General features: G+C 27.0%; 2 protein-coding genes across 2 annotated transcripts; both read left to right on the top strand.

Annotated features, from left to right (window-relative positions):
• The first annotated feature begins 31 nt into the window (after positions 1–31).
• On the top strand, positions 32–2,867 carry LOC114174269 (transcription factor bHLH18-like). Its single transcript, XM_028059081.1, has 4 exons — positions 32–222; positions 301–879; positions 2,133–2,510; positions 2,580–2,867. The coding sequence occupies exons 1-4, from the start codon at positions 160–162 to the stop codon at positions 2,655–2,657; spliced, it is 1,098 nt and encodes a 365-aa protein (XP_027914882.1). The 5' UTR covers positions 32–159; the 3' UTR covers positions 2,658–2,867.
• Positions 2,868–11,597: 8,730 nt separating this feature from the next.
• LOC114171280 (transcription factor bHLH25-like) lies at positions 11,598–13,773 on the top strand. Its single transcript, XM_028056413.1, has 5 exons — positions 11,598–11,730; positions 11,891–11,955; positions 12,044–12,592; positions 12,681–13,034; positions 13,171–13,773. Exons 2-5 carry the CDS (start codon positions 11,917–11,919, stop codon positions 13,246–13,248), a joined length of 1,020 nt encoding a protein of 339 aa, XP_027912214.1. The 5' UTR covers positions 11,598–11,730; positions 11,891–11,916; the 3' UTR covers positions 13,249–13,773.
• Positions 13,774–14,609: the final 836 nt, after the last annotated feature.

The following is a 14,609-nucleotide window of genomic DNA, read 5'->3' as shown; positions in this document are numbered from 1 at the left end:
TTGAAACACTTTTATGCGTTGTTTTGCATAAGGTGTGCAAGTAGGTATGGGTGCACTGCAGCGTAAGAACTCACTGGACCGCTATAAAAATGGCACGGTAAGCGAGTGCAATTGAGAAATAAAGAAAAAACCTCTCAATTCTCAAAGGAAAGGTCACACATGAACGGAACAAATTTACACACCTCCATGGACGCATCAGAACCCAGCTGGTTTTCAGATTTGGTAATCGTTTTCATTCATCATCACTATTTTCTGTGATCAAACATATAATGATTTACTAATACTTTTATTTCATTTCAGCTGTTGCTGGAAACTGATGATTGCAACTTGTTCCGACAATGTCTTGAAGATGATGAAGAGTTACTTTCCCTTGAGATAGCAAGTGCCCTAGAGAACTTGCAGCCGCCGCAGCATCAGCAACCTTTGTCTTTGGAGAGTCACATGTTGTATTCTGAAACAACTAATTTGAACATCAAGCAGTTCAAAACGAATTTCTGTGGTTGGAACTCATCCCTCAACTCCACCAAACACTTTTCACCCAATCTTTCCTCTTCTTCCTCTTCCTCATCTTCACCACCCTCCCAGATTATGTTTTTAGACAACTCAAACTCATTTTCTGTGGAGAACACTCACTTTCAAGGGATTGTTTCTGCTGCGCTGAACCCGCAACCTAACAAAGGTGTTTCAGTTTCAACCCCAGAGACCGGAAAAAGATCATCAGAAAATCTGAACTATGAAACTAAAGGCCCCAAAGGCCATGGAAGCTCCAAGATATCCGGTGGTCACAGTCGGGATCATATCATCGCGGAAAGAAAACGGAGAGAGAACATGAGCCAGGGCTTAATTGCTCTAGCTGCTCTCATTCCAGGCTTAAAGAAGGTACTGTTCACTCTAAGCTACTGATTCAAATTAATCTCCAGAAATAAAATATGTTTTTTTTATTATAAAAATATGCAAGTAAATACTATTTTTATATATAAAACTTTGTTTAACCTAATAATTATGTCAAATTGTTTTTAGTTAAATATTGTAAAGACAGAAAATCCTATTGAAGATGGTATTGTACTAAAATATGTTTAAATTTCTATTTAAAATTATAATTACAATATTCGTTTTATTTTAAAACGATCATAATTTTAGTATTTTAAAAAAAATTAAATATATTTTTATGAATAGTGATTTATTTTGAATGTTTATATTTATAACATTTTTCTTACATTAGTGTCAAAAATTTTAAAATGGTTGGAAATCCAGTTAAACCCAAAACAATAATTATCTTCACTCATGTTTACAAGATCCTTTCAACCAATATATTAATAGACTTCATGGAAATAATTTACAGCATTTACTACTATTTTTAAAAGTAATTCAATTAACTAAAGATATTAAAAAAAAAATAATGTATTATCATGCAATTATAAACAAGTACTGCATAAATGTCTTATTTAAAGGAATTGATTGATTCACCATTTACACAAATGATAGGAGATGTAAGAATCAAGCCATTTATGCTCTATTAGGTAAAAAAGAGAGAAAAAGAAACTAGCACAAGTGAAAAAAAAAAGAGTTTATTTATTATTAAAATACGTTATTCTTTATTAATATTGATATTATTTTTTAGTTATTTATTATTATTATTAGTATTATTATAAATTACATGCGTGATTGATTATAAACGTTTTATTTTTAACACATATTCTCAGTATTCTTTTCTATTCTTTTATCTTTTCCGTACAAAGTTGGTGATGTGACTTACTTTCTTATTTATTCACTTGCCTCACAAGTTTTGTTTATTTTTAAATATCTATATAAGATTTTTATATTTGAGTATAGAGAAAATATTTGTCGAAAAAAATTAAACATAATTTTATTAATAAACACAATAAGTTTTTGTGTTTATTTATTCTTTTAAGTATAATTTGGTTTGGAAACGGAAAAGAAAGAAATTAGTGTATTATACAAAGATAAAATAATTATAACTTATTTTTAAAATTATAAAATTATTCGTGTTATTATTTCTATTTTTTTTTTCAATTAAGCATGCTCATTGCACACAACACGAAATTAATATCAGAAAGGTTCATTGGATTGTAAGAAGAAAAGGTGGTTAACTGGGTAGGGTGAATAAACAGATGGACAAGGCTTCAGTGCTGGGAGAAGCTATCAAGTATGTGAAAGAGCTTCAAGAGCGTCTGAAAATTCTTGAAGAAAAGAACAACAAGAACAGAGATGAGAAGTCTGTGGTGGTGATGGTGAAGAAGTCATGGCTGAGCTACCACGATGGTTCACCTTCAGCCGCCGCCGATGGTGATAGGTGTTTCAGGGAAAGCCTCCCTCGTGTAGAAGCACGAGTGTCAGATAACGATGTGCTCCTTCGCATCCACTGCCAAAACCGAAAAGGTCTTCTGCTGAAAATACTTGTGGAGATTCAAAACCTTCATCTCTTCGTTGTGAATAGCAGTGTCCTGTCTTTTGGGGAGTCCATTATCGATATCACCATTGTTGCTCAGGTAAAGAAAAGCAAATACTTTTCTGGGTTCTTGATAATTTACAGTGATAAATGACTACCATTTTTGCAGATGGGGACGGAGTACAAGTTGACGGTAAATGACCTTGTAAAGAACCTACGCATGGCTACTTTGAAATCCATGTCATAACAAGAACATGTGGTGGTGCGGTAGGTGATAATATTAATAATACATCGGTGCACGGTTGTCCAAGAAATCATTGAATCTCAGACGCAGCATTCAATGTCCCTCTTTTCTATTTCAAAAAGGACAAATATATGTAACTTTTTTATATTATGTTTTGTTATTTTAATTAAAATCAAAGTTTCTTTTGAGAAATATATTCAGATACAGTAAAAAAAAAAAAAACATTAAAGAACTAGGTTTTGCTATTAAACATTTGATCCTGCTGGCCCCACATTTTTTACATCTTTAGATGAAAATAAATTGTTTGTCTTCATGATGGGTTATCTCATTGACTTGCATGTGAAACATAAGACAAAAATTTGTTTCCTGTTCTCCTAATTATGACACGAATTTTATCAGAAGATGATAATAATAATAATAATAGAAATTAATATTCCGACACGGGTATGTTACCTGAACATCTTAAATTTAAAATATGGATTTTGAATAGAAAGAGATATCTAAGAATAAAAGTATTTATTCATATAATTGACTCAGTTTATAAATCACAAAAATTTTAAATAAATATAATAAAATTTGGTGTTATAATATCTAACTTAAAATTGAAAGAAAATCTTAATGATATGATATAATAATAAGACATACGCTTTAGGTGAAACAAAAATATATATGATTGAGAATACTGATTATAATTTACTGTTATAACTTAGAAAACATAAAATATCATCATAGTCTAAAAAGTAGAAATTGAGAATTATTATTATTATTATTAACAAGAAATTGAGAATTATTATTATTATTAACAAAATATATATATATATATATATATATATATATATATATATATATATATATTAGCTTAAGTGTATATGTATTTTTATTATAATAAAATAATATAATTTTAAAAACATATAACTTTGTAAAAATAATGATATTCAAAAGTTAAAAAAAAAATATATTAGTTAATTCTTTTTAAATTTATGTGGATTAGATATGTAAGCTTGTGCACACAGATTTATACGTTAATGCATGTTGTTCAATCTGTTTTTAGTAAATTAAAATATAATGGATTAAACCCTATTGGTATCACTAATTAAATCAAATGTATATCATATAAATATAAATATATATATATATATATATATTATATTTATAACTTTCAGTCGCGTAACCAGTAGAATTAATAATAAAAGTGGAATAGAGTATTAAAAAAAGCATATACATAACACAATATCTAATAGTTTATTTCTGTAAGGGCAGAAGAAATGTATACAGTAAGGAAATATTTACCAAACAACAATTCCTTCTATTAAGTTATATATAATATTAAATTCAAATCATATATGTAGCAGTTATTTCTAAATAAATAAATTGTTTTATTATTTTTTTAATAAAGAGAGATTATTTAATTATTTAGTTTATAAAAAATATATTTATTAAAAAATGAAGTTGTCTAATTAAAAATAACACTAAAAGTATAAAACCCAACCATTATAAAAAAACTATATTAAAGTGGAAATTAAATTTAAAATCAACAAAGAAATCAAATCAATTACATTAATGTAGAAATAGAAATAAATTAAAAAAAAGTATAATTAAATACTAAAGAATTTGCTACATTTTATAAATATAGCACTATTTCTTGTTATAATTGTAAAATGCCACTATTTGAAATTAATAACCTGACGATAACAAAATTTATGTTCTATTACAACAAAAATAACTACATAATGTCAAAATATGCAATATCATTTAAGTATCAATAATAATAATATAACTTGCAATAATATATAGATAGAATAAACTACAATTGTGTGATCAAACTACAATTTCACAACTTATATAGGTAGGGAATTGTAAATGATGAAAGACAAAGTACATGTGAGGTTTAAAACTATTTTTAGACTATAAAATTTAGTATTCAGAATCAAACCATTTCTATTTTAAATTTAAACGGATAACAAACTTTTTAAATTGATGTTACCAAAGCCAAAGTTATCTTATACCTTAGGAACTAAAAATGTTATTAGGAATTTTTCACATGTCATTATAGCAAATAGTGGATTAAATATTGCCACAGTAGATTCACTGGATTATAATTGTAACAAGTAAATGGGTCATAACCCAATTCTAAACATTTTTTTCTTCTTATTTTCATATTTAAAAGACCCACTTGAAATCACCATTTATATATCTCTAAACTTCTGCTAATAACTATGAATTTCACATGAGATAGACGAATTCTTCAACTGCACTTTTTTATTAATTTTTCACAAGCACATATTCAATTATGGCTCATAAAAATGTTAAAATCTCTAGTTCTAGTTGTGTTCATGTGTTCATTTCTTTTCTATCTTCATGTATTCTCTAATTGAATCAAGATCTGAAAAAGATTTGCAGTTAAGTACAGACAAATGAAGACTAAATAAGAAGTCATCGTTGCACGATGTTTGGAACTATATGTTATTGGTTTACCAGAAAGAAAAGAACATGTATGGACTAAATATAAAGATTCCTTTATGTATGCTAGATAGAAGTTTGCACAAAGAATCTAAAACAAATATATAATTCAACAGCTAATTTTTCCAGTCTGTGATACAGTTGGGTTGAAAAGCAATTCATTTATATGAGATATATTCTTTGTAATCCTTTCTGGATATGAATTGAAAAAATAAAGTATAATTTTGTGAGTTTAATTATAGAGTCTATGTTAACAAGTGTCATAACAATATTGGTTAAATTTTGATAAATAATATATCACTAAAATTATGCGATTAAGTTGTTTTGAAGAACTAAAATATACTGATCAAAATTTTATCTTGGGACGAATTTTGTAAGAAAAATAAATAATACAATCAAAATTTATATATTTAATTATTGTCATTAATACAATAAATATCAATACATAATTTAATATAACTATAATTAAAAAAAATTACACGTATTTAAATAATTATTTTTCATTTTTTTATATTTTTTAATTCATCAATAATTAAATAAAAAATAAAATTTTAACTATTTATTTATAATATGAATAATCATTTTATCGATAATATATTTATTTTAATGGATAATATATTTATTTTAATGGTGACTTCCTTTTATAAATTTTAAAAAATAAACTTGTTTTTATAAAAATTTAATAATAAAAATTAAAGGCGTAATTACTAAAATAAAAATATATGATAATTAAGTTATAAGTTAAAGCCATTTCTAAAAAATACATAGTAATTATTTTTCTTTTATATTAATAAAAAAATTATTAAATTAATATTTTATTATTAAATAAGATAAGATTTATTTTCAGAAGGTTATGTATGAAAAATTAGAAAAAAATAGAAGTTTCTGTCTAATTTCTTTTTTATTCATAAATAAAAAAAAACATGTAAAAGTGAAAGATCAATGTAATATATTAGAAACTCAAAAAAAAAAAATATAATAACACAAATATATTAATAATATTATATTTTATTTTATATTTTATTATTTATTAACATTAATTATTATGTTTTATAAAAAAAATAAAAAATATATCTAATTTAATTTTCATGAATTTTCAATATAATTTAAAATTAAAAAAAATCAAATATATAAATTTAAAATGTTTTAAAAAAAATTAGGGAAATACCCGTGTCTAAAGAAGATTTGCTGTTGATCTTGATCAATTATGAGTTAAAAAAAAAAACACGTGCCTACAAAGAAATAGAAAACATGAAGAGAAGTTTTAATCTTTCTATTACTAATAAGGAGAATTACAGTTAGCTTTGATGCTCCCGAAGAGTTTTAAATGAAAATTCATCAAAAATATTCAATATCAATAACATTATGGTAAGAATCATATAAACAATTAAAATCACTTTTAATCTAAAATTTTAAAATGATAAATTTATAGATCACTTTATTAAGCTAATGAATTTATAATTTTTCTATATAATATTTGATTTTTTTATTTATAACAATATATAAAGAGAATTTTATCTTGTGTTTACATTTCAAAATTTCAATTTTATTCTTTAAAATATAATTATTTATTAAATTTTTAAAAATTAATCGTGATTTTTACAAGTTTTTTATAAAATCGTCTATCTCTGCTTCTTCTCTTTTTCTTATTTATCAACCGTTATTCTCTCATTTTTTTCTGATATATTTAACTTTATTTTTAATAAATATAATTTTATTTTATATATTAACTTAATAATATTATAATATCATTATCTACTAATATAATACTATGTATATTTAAAAAATACATACACATATATGCTGGTATTAAATAAAGAAACTTAAATTTTATCATTTAAAAAATATAATTTAAGTAAACTTGTGAATAGATAGGGATGTTTCGAGCTTGATTATTCAGAAAAACCAAAAGCAAATAATGAAAAAAAAAACGGCATGTTGCCATTTAGAAAAGTTAAACAAGTTACTAGAAATAGTAGTATTTGTAGTTTTACTTCATAAATTTTAAAATAAAATCACTTCTTATATAATATGAGATTATTTTCATTTTGGTATTTTTTTAATAAAGATTATTTCAATTATTACTTTTTGATCTTGATTTCATTCCTTGTAATTAATGTGTTTCGTTATTGTTGATAAAAATATACACACGTTGTATCAACTGCGATAAAGCTGAGGTATATACTAGAAAATTTTACCATTAGAAACCGACAGCAATAATTAAAGATGGAATATAGAATACTTTACCAGAATTATGATAAAAACTAAAAGGAAGGACGACAACTATTTTAATGGTTAATAATTCTAAACACGGATTACCTTAATCAGTGTCAGTAGCCAAAAGTTGAAAAACTGAACAATGCATTGACATAAACGCGATTATTGACCTCACTTATTTATCACGTGGAATTAATCATTCATTCTTCATTTTATGTTCGTAGTTATTTACCAGTTAATTAACTAAGCGACATGATACTAGTCATCATTTAATCCTTAATCATCCAACAGGATATTAAACACGTGGAGTGTGTCGGTTCCTGAGCTACCTTGCATATTAACATTCTCAGAGTGCATTGGATAAAAATATATATTATTTTAGTATTATATGTTTAATTTTTATTTTAATCATATATTATTTATTAGTGAATAAGTTCATTCAACAGCAATTAAATTGATACTTGTTGATGTAAATATTATAAGATATTTTCTCACTTTAAACTTGTAATACCAGTATCAATAATATTTTTAACACGGTTTTCAATATTTTTAATTATTAAACATAAGTTCAGAAAAAAAAAATCTTTAAATAAAAAATTAATATTTATACAATTTTATAATTTCTAATAATTTTTAATTGTTAATAAAAATATTGTAAAAAAACTATTAGGAAATTATGTTTCTTCCACAATTATTTTTATTTCCATAATTCTTGTACTTTCAAAACAAGGTTTATATATAAGACGAATAATGTGATAAAGGCAATCGAAAAAAATAAATTATTAAGGATGTTATGCTATTTATCATACACTTTATTTATTACGGTCAGTAATATGATAAAGAGTAGCACAAAATTAGTCTTCTAAGTCAATTGTTTTACGTTGGACTTAAAAGAGAAAACGACGAAAAAAATGTGAGGTATTTTTACAAAATAATTAAAATTATTTAAATTAAATGTCTAATAATTTGACATAAAAAAACTTAAATTAAAGTTTTTGTTTTTTTTTATTTCTTTTCTTTATCGTTTTTTGTTCATAAAGTGGTTGTGGACGTTTTAAAAGTTATTTTTGTAATTAAAATTAGTGGCGGTAAGTATTTATGAGTCCTCTTATTAAATTAGATGCTCTATATTTTCACTATACTATTGAATTTAAAATTGGATAATTTTTTTTACTTACTCCTTTTAATTCACTTTTAACCTATTATTTTAAACATCATTAGATTATCTATTTTGATTCTTTTTAATGATGTGATGTGATGATCTAATAGTGATTAGAATAATGAGTTAAAAGTAGATAAAAGGAGTGAATTAAGGTACCATTATCTTTTAAAATTATAGTTATTTTTAGATATCTCAAATTAGGACAATGCATGAATGCTTTTCATTTTTTTTATTTTGTTGTTGCTTTGTTTCGTTGTTTACAGTTTTGTTTTAAGTATTATAAATATGTTGTATTTTTTTTCTTGCATTTGTTTATTTTTATTTTCTTGTTAAAATCACTAAAAATAAATAAAAAATGAGTTTTGATCCAATTTTAATTTTTCTAATGCATATTTGATAATAAAGTCCTTACATTTGATGAAATGTTTATATATATATTGAAATACAAAAAATTGATGGAGTAAAACTTCAAACCTTGTAAGTTTTGATATAAACCTAGGCTTGAAATTTGCTTAAAATGATGAGAGGAAGGGATCGGAGATCCAAAATTTCTTGAAAATCCACCATTTGCTAATAGTGTTTTTATTTTGTTAGTATTTTTTGAATTATTACTTTTTTAGATTTTAGGCATTTTACTTAATTATATTTGTCAAAAAAAATTGAAATTGTTTTTTATGTTTTCTTGTATCAAATAGAGATTTATCAAGTTTTCTATTTTAGATATTCTAGACTGTTGTTGAAAATATAAATGTGAATTTAAGTCATGCATTAAAAAAGATGAGAATATTGACCACCTCGAAAAACTAATCAACTTTCATGTTTAATTTTTTTTATTTATATCACTTTGTTATGTAGTTTTTATTTTTTTATTTCAGATTTTTATTTAATGTAAAATCAAATAAATTAAAAATTCATATCCAACACTATCAAATTTAACGTAAATTTACATCAACATCAACATTATATGGTCCAATGTAAATTTATATTTGATATTTTGTATGACTTAAATTTAATTATAAATATCCAACATAAACGACTTTTTTTAGTAGTGTTTGCAAATAGGGGTTATAAAAATGAGTTTCTCTTATGTAAAACTTGAAGATTCAATTTTAGGTCATAAAAATAACCTAATAGTCGAGTAGAATCATAAAATTATAGGCTATCTTATTTGATATAATTGACCTTATTATTTGATTATTTCAATTGTTAATTAAAAAATATAATTAATATTATGATATTACTATCCCAAAATTCTTTAAAATATGGTATATATCAGAATTAGAAGTTACTTTTAGTCACAAAAATAAAGCTTTTCGATTAATTGTTTAATTTATATAAGCAAGAAACCGAAAAGGTGCGAAAAAACTCAAAAGTTAAACTGAAAGCATTTAATAAAATTAGTTAAAAGACGTAAAATTAAAAAAGAACATGATTAGTTACTGAATCAAACCTTAATAGAAGACAATTACATTTTTTTATGATTATAACTTTGTATTTTTTAAAATTCATTAAAAAAATTTATAATTTAAACTTTTATTTTGATTAAAATTGAAGTAGTATTTCTGCAAAAAAAAATATTCATTATAATTTAAAATAGTTATAATTTCTCGGTAAAAATATTTATTAAAATAAAAATAACCAATGGAATAAATTAAAGGATAATAAACAACTGTAACACAACTGTAACATTAACTCAATAATTCAAAAAATATAACAATGAAATGATAATTCAAAATTATAGTGATAATTAAGGTTTAAACATCAAAATTTTCTTATTATTATTTTAAGACATAGACCATATGTTTACTGCCAAAGAAATATCATTGTCCTTTGTCATAATACATATTCAACTCTCATATTTATTCAGAGTAATACTTTTTCTCAAATTTATTTCAACCAATTACATATATAGGTGACATGAAATATCTATCGACACTTCTTTAAGTTATGATAAATTTTATCATCATTAAATAGAAAAAACTTTAAGTTTAGTGTAATATTACAAAGTGGTGAAATTTTTATCCAGTATATTATAATCTTTGACAATTATGAGATGATTGAAAACGTATATAAGAGAGAAAACAAAGTTGAGATTCATTCGTCAGTAGGCTTACGCGAGCGATAATCCAATTCTGGTTTGAAAGTGATATACGAAAAAAAAAAACGTGTAAGCTTAGAATGGGTACTTCAGAAAGGCAACGTTAGTGAATAAAAAAAAGTGTGATGCTATGATTTGTTGGGGGCAATGTACATAGGTTAATGAATAATCATAAAATTAAGGAAGAAAAGTGATAGTGGGTGTTCAAATAATAATAAATATAATTGAGGAAAGGCATGTTGTTATTATTCTATTTGATTTGAGAGGGAGAGTGTCTGCGTTTCTTTCCAGTTTGATGGGAGTGGGAATGAACAAAGGATTGGTACGCGTATCCACACATAACCTATGCTATTATTTATAAATAGACTTATTGTTTTGAAAAATATTTAATTCTAAACAATTTGTGAGATTAATAATTTTAACATAATCACTTAGGCTTTTGTTAGACCGGAGTATATTTTTAACTTAACCATTCTATCATTACAATTACTTCAAACATAACATACTAACTAAGCGTGGTTTAGAAAGATAAGATAGATAAACACTATTGTGTTAAATCAATGGATTCTTTATTTTTTGTATGAATAATGTGCGTGAAAAAAAAAGAATATGAAACTCATGTGGTGTTTTGGTTTTGTTTGAATGAACACATTTATTACAATGAATTTGTGGTGGAGTAGCATTTTTCTCCACCCACACTTTTCAGAAGATATGAGAGGAAAATCTGTTGAATTGAAACTTGTTTATTTACGTCTTTTCTTCTTTCTCTCGTTTTTCTCTTTTGAGTCCAAATACCGGCTCTAGGTTCTGAATGATGGAGCTGCTAAAAAAGTTCGAAAAGAGAGGAAGATCAACAAAATTACACATATGATGAAACAAAAGAAGAACCCATAGTTTGACCAAACGTAAATGCGAGTGAAGACAGGGCTCAGCCGCATTCAAAAGTCACCAACTGACCACCAAAGAACATGGGATACATTTTCACACGTGCTCCTATTGACCCGGGTATGAAGCGTGTACGGTGTCCCTTTATAAAACATTTCCAACAACATCGTTTTTCTCATCTCCCAACTTCACAACCTTAATCTCTTCTCCTCAATCTCCACCCTCTCCTCCGCTCTTCCCATCTTCCATTCAAGGTACCATATTTCCCCAATCTCTTTACTCATTCATGTTTCATTTATCACTTCACCTCCTGCATATGCACATCATTTTCAGTTAACTATGCTAAGAAAGTTCATTTCTTGATCCTTCAATTATCATCTGAAATAATTAATTGATGTTTTTGTTGACTTTCAGGCCTCTATAAACGAAGGAAACTGAAGATGATGGAAATCGCGTCCACCAACTACTTGCCTGAACTTGTAAGAATGCATAGCAACTCATCATAATTCACACCAATTAGGAAAAACATATAAGCAGAGAAAGTAATCTTACTTTAACTTTTGACAGGAAATGGAGTATCCAACTTTTGTTGATCAGTACCAGATGGATTCTTTTGCATGTTCACTGGATGATTTTGACTTCGAGTCTTTCTCAGGATCCCCAGAGAGCACTCCAAATTGTTTCCCAGCTCAAAGTCCTGATCACTCATTTACCCCTCCAAGACCAACCAAGAGGCTCAACAACACATTCAGTACCTTCAAAACTTGTTCCACTGACTCAATTTCCCACAGTGTTTCCGCTTCTCCATCCTCCCAGCTCATTTCTTTTGGCCACTTTAATCCTTCACCGCGTGCTTCCCAACAATTTCGCAACTTCCATGTGAAGCCTAAAAGCGAAAACCCGTCCAGTGAGAACATGGACTTCACAGACTTCGTTTCTCAAGGTTCATATCAGGACAAAAGTTTCTTCATTTCTGATAATCGAACGAACCAGGTTGGCATAACTGCTAGGAACCCAATCCAAGCGCAAGAGCACGTAATAGCCGAAAGAAAACGAAGGGAAAAGCTCAGCCAGAGGTTCATCGCTCTTTCTGCCGTCCTCCCAGGCCTCAAGAAGGTACTCTCAGCTTGACTTTTTCTTTCTATCCAAAAGTTACAATTTATATATATGAACAATTAAGTTATGTGGGTGGTTGCATGCGCAGATGGACAAGGCTTCTGTGTTGGGAGATGCTATCAAGTACGTGAAACAACTGCGAGAGCGCGTGCAAACTCTAGAGGAGAAAACAGCAAAGATCACTACTGGTTCTTCAGTCCTGGTGAAAAGATCCATTCTCTTTGCTGACGCTGAAAATTCTGACAGCCACTGCGACAATTCACTCCCTGAAATCGAAGTAAGAGTTTCTGGGAAAGACGTACTCATCAGAACTCAAAGCGATAAACACAGTGGCCGTGCGGCAGTGATTCTCAGCGAATTAGAAAAGCTTCATTTCATTGTCCAGAGTAGCAGCCTTTTGCCCTTCGGCAATAACAATATTGACGTAACCATTATTGCTCAGGTAAAAAAATTATGTTTTAGTACTCGAGAACAATGCTCATGCAATGCAAGTGTGGTTTAGTTAATCACCATTTCAGACTACATAATAGTCTCTCATAGCTAGACCAAGACCAACATGGTATTTTTCTTTCCTGCAGATGAAGGAAAACTACATGGCAGCAAAGGATCTCCTAGGAAGGTTACGAAAGGCTTTGAAGCAAGTTGATGGAGCCTAACTGTTCAAGGAATTTGTTTATGATGTGCATGATATGTAGAAGAATAAGTTTAGTGAATAATGATTTTCATCGCAGTGCTTTATTTTTCCTTTTTCATCCATGAAGTGGATTCTGGAGTTATATATGAAGGGCCTGCGGAGTAGTTTGCATAGAGTGTACATGGGTTTGTTCTGCTCTATATGGTGTGGGGATCTTGAACAGAAGCACATGGTGCCAAGGTGTTTTCTTCTGTTGCTTTTTGCGTAGTTGATTATTCGGCTATGTTACCCTACACCAGAATAGCATTTTCAGATCTTTGGTAGTTTTTTTCCCCTCTTCAAGAGGGGTTTTTGAGAGGCTTTGACTTATCATATAGACCTCTTTCTTGTCGTTTCTCAGCTTGTGAAAAAGGTTCTGGTTTGATAGATACTAAATAGCAGACACATATTTTAAATTTGTTCCTCTTGTCGTTTTGTGCTTGGTTGCTTCTGTATAAAATTCTTCTAATTGTAGCAGCGACAAGTTGCTATTATTTTCTTCCTTAAATATACTTTTTATTCTGTTTAGTTGCATATATCTTTTTTGTGGGTCAAGTTATATATCTATATGTATCTTGCTTCAATATTCATTCATTGATATATTGTTTTGAAAATGATGGATCTACACTCCAATTCATATTTATAAAGTTAAAAAAAAGAAAAGTGTGATAAATAACATCTTTAATTACTTCGTTCTATGCTTAAAAAAACTTTGCTTTTAATTCCTATACTTAAAAAATATACTTGTTTAGTTCTTATATATATATATATCATCTTTAATTCTTTTGACTTTTTACTTGGAATAAAATGATTGTAAAGATTAAAAGTGGTTAAAAATAATATGCGCAGCTATTTAGAAATGAAATGAATAATTAAATCTGAAATGTTATTGGTATGAATTTTGGTTCTAATAGAGGAAACCACCACTTGGTCCCACCATAGATTATGCGATCTCCTTGGTAATCTGGTAACCATTTGAATATACCCATGCCTTTCTTCGATCTACATCTATGTTTAATTATTTCATATTATTATATCATTATAGTTAATTCATAAATCAATCTACAAGTCTCTTTGTCTTTTCGAGTCATTCCAATTAAAAAATAAATGAGAAAGCAAATTTTATATACACCTGACGACTAGTTGACTTTTTACTATTACAGGTTGTTCAATTTTTATTTACGTTTTTTTATATATGAATAGAATAAATCATTCTGGCCATAACAATTTCAAAACAGTAAATTGTAGTATATGGACTGGGTCTCCTTTAGTGGGCTATACGAATTGGGTGAAATGGCTCAATTATTTTCAATTTTAATTGGGCTGAATCTCTTCCAGTTATAA

Source organism: Vigna unguiculata, chromosome 2 (assembly GCF_004118075.2).
Source record: "Vigna unguiculata cultivar IT97K-499-35 chromosome 2, ASM411807v1, whole genome shotgun sequence".
NCBI lineage: Eukaryota > Viridiplantae > Streptophyta > Magnoliopsida > Fabales > Fabaceae > Vigna > Vigna unguiculata.
Note: the sequence above shows the minus strand (reverse complement) of the source record. Positions and strands in the feature narration are given on the sequence as shown.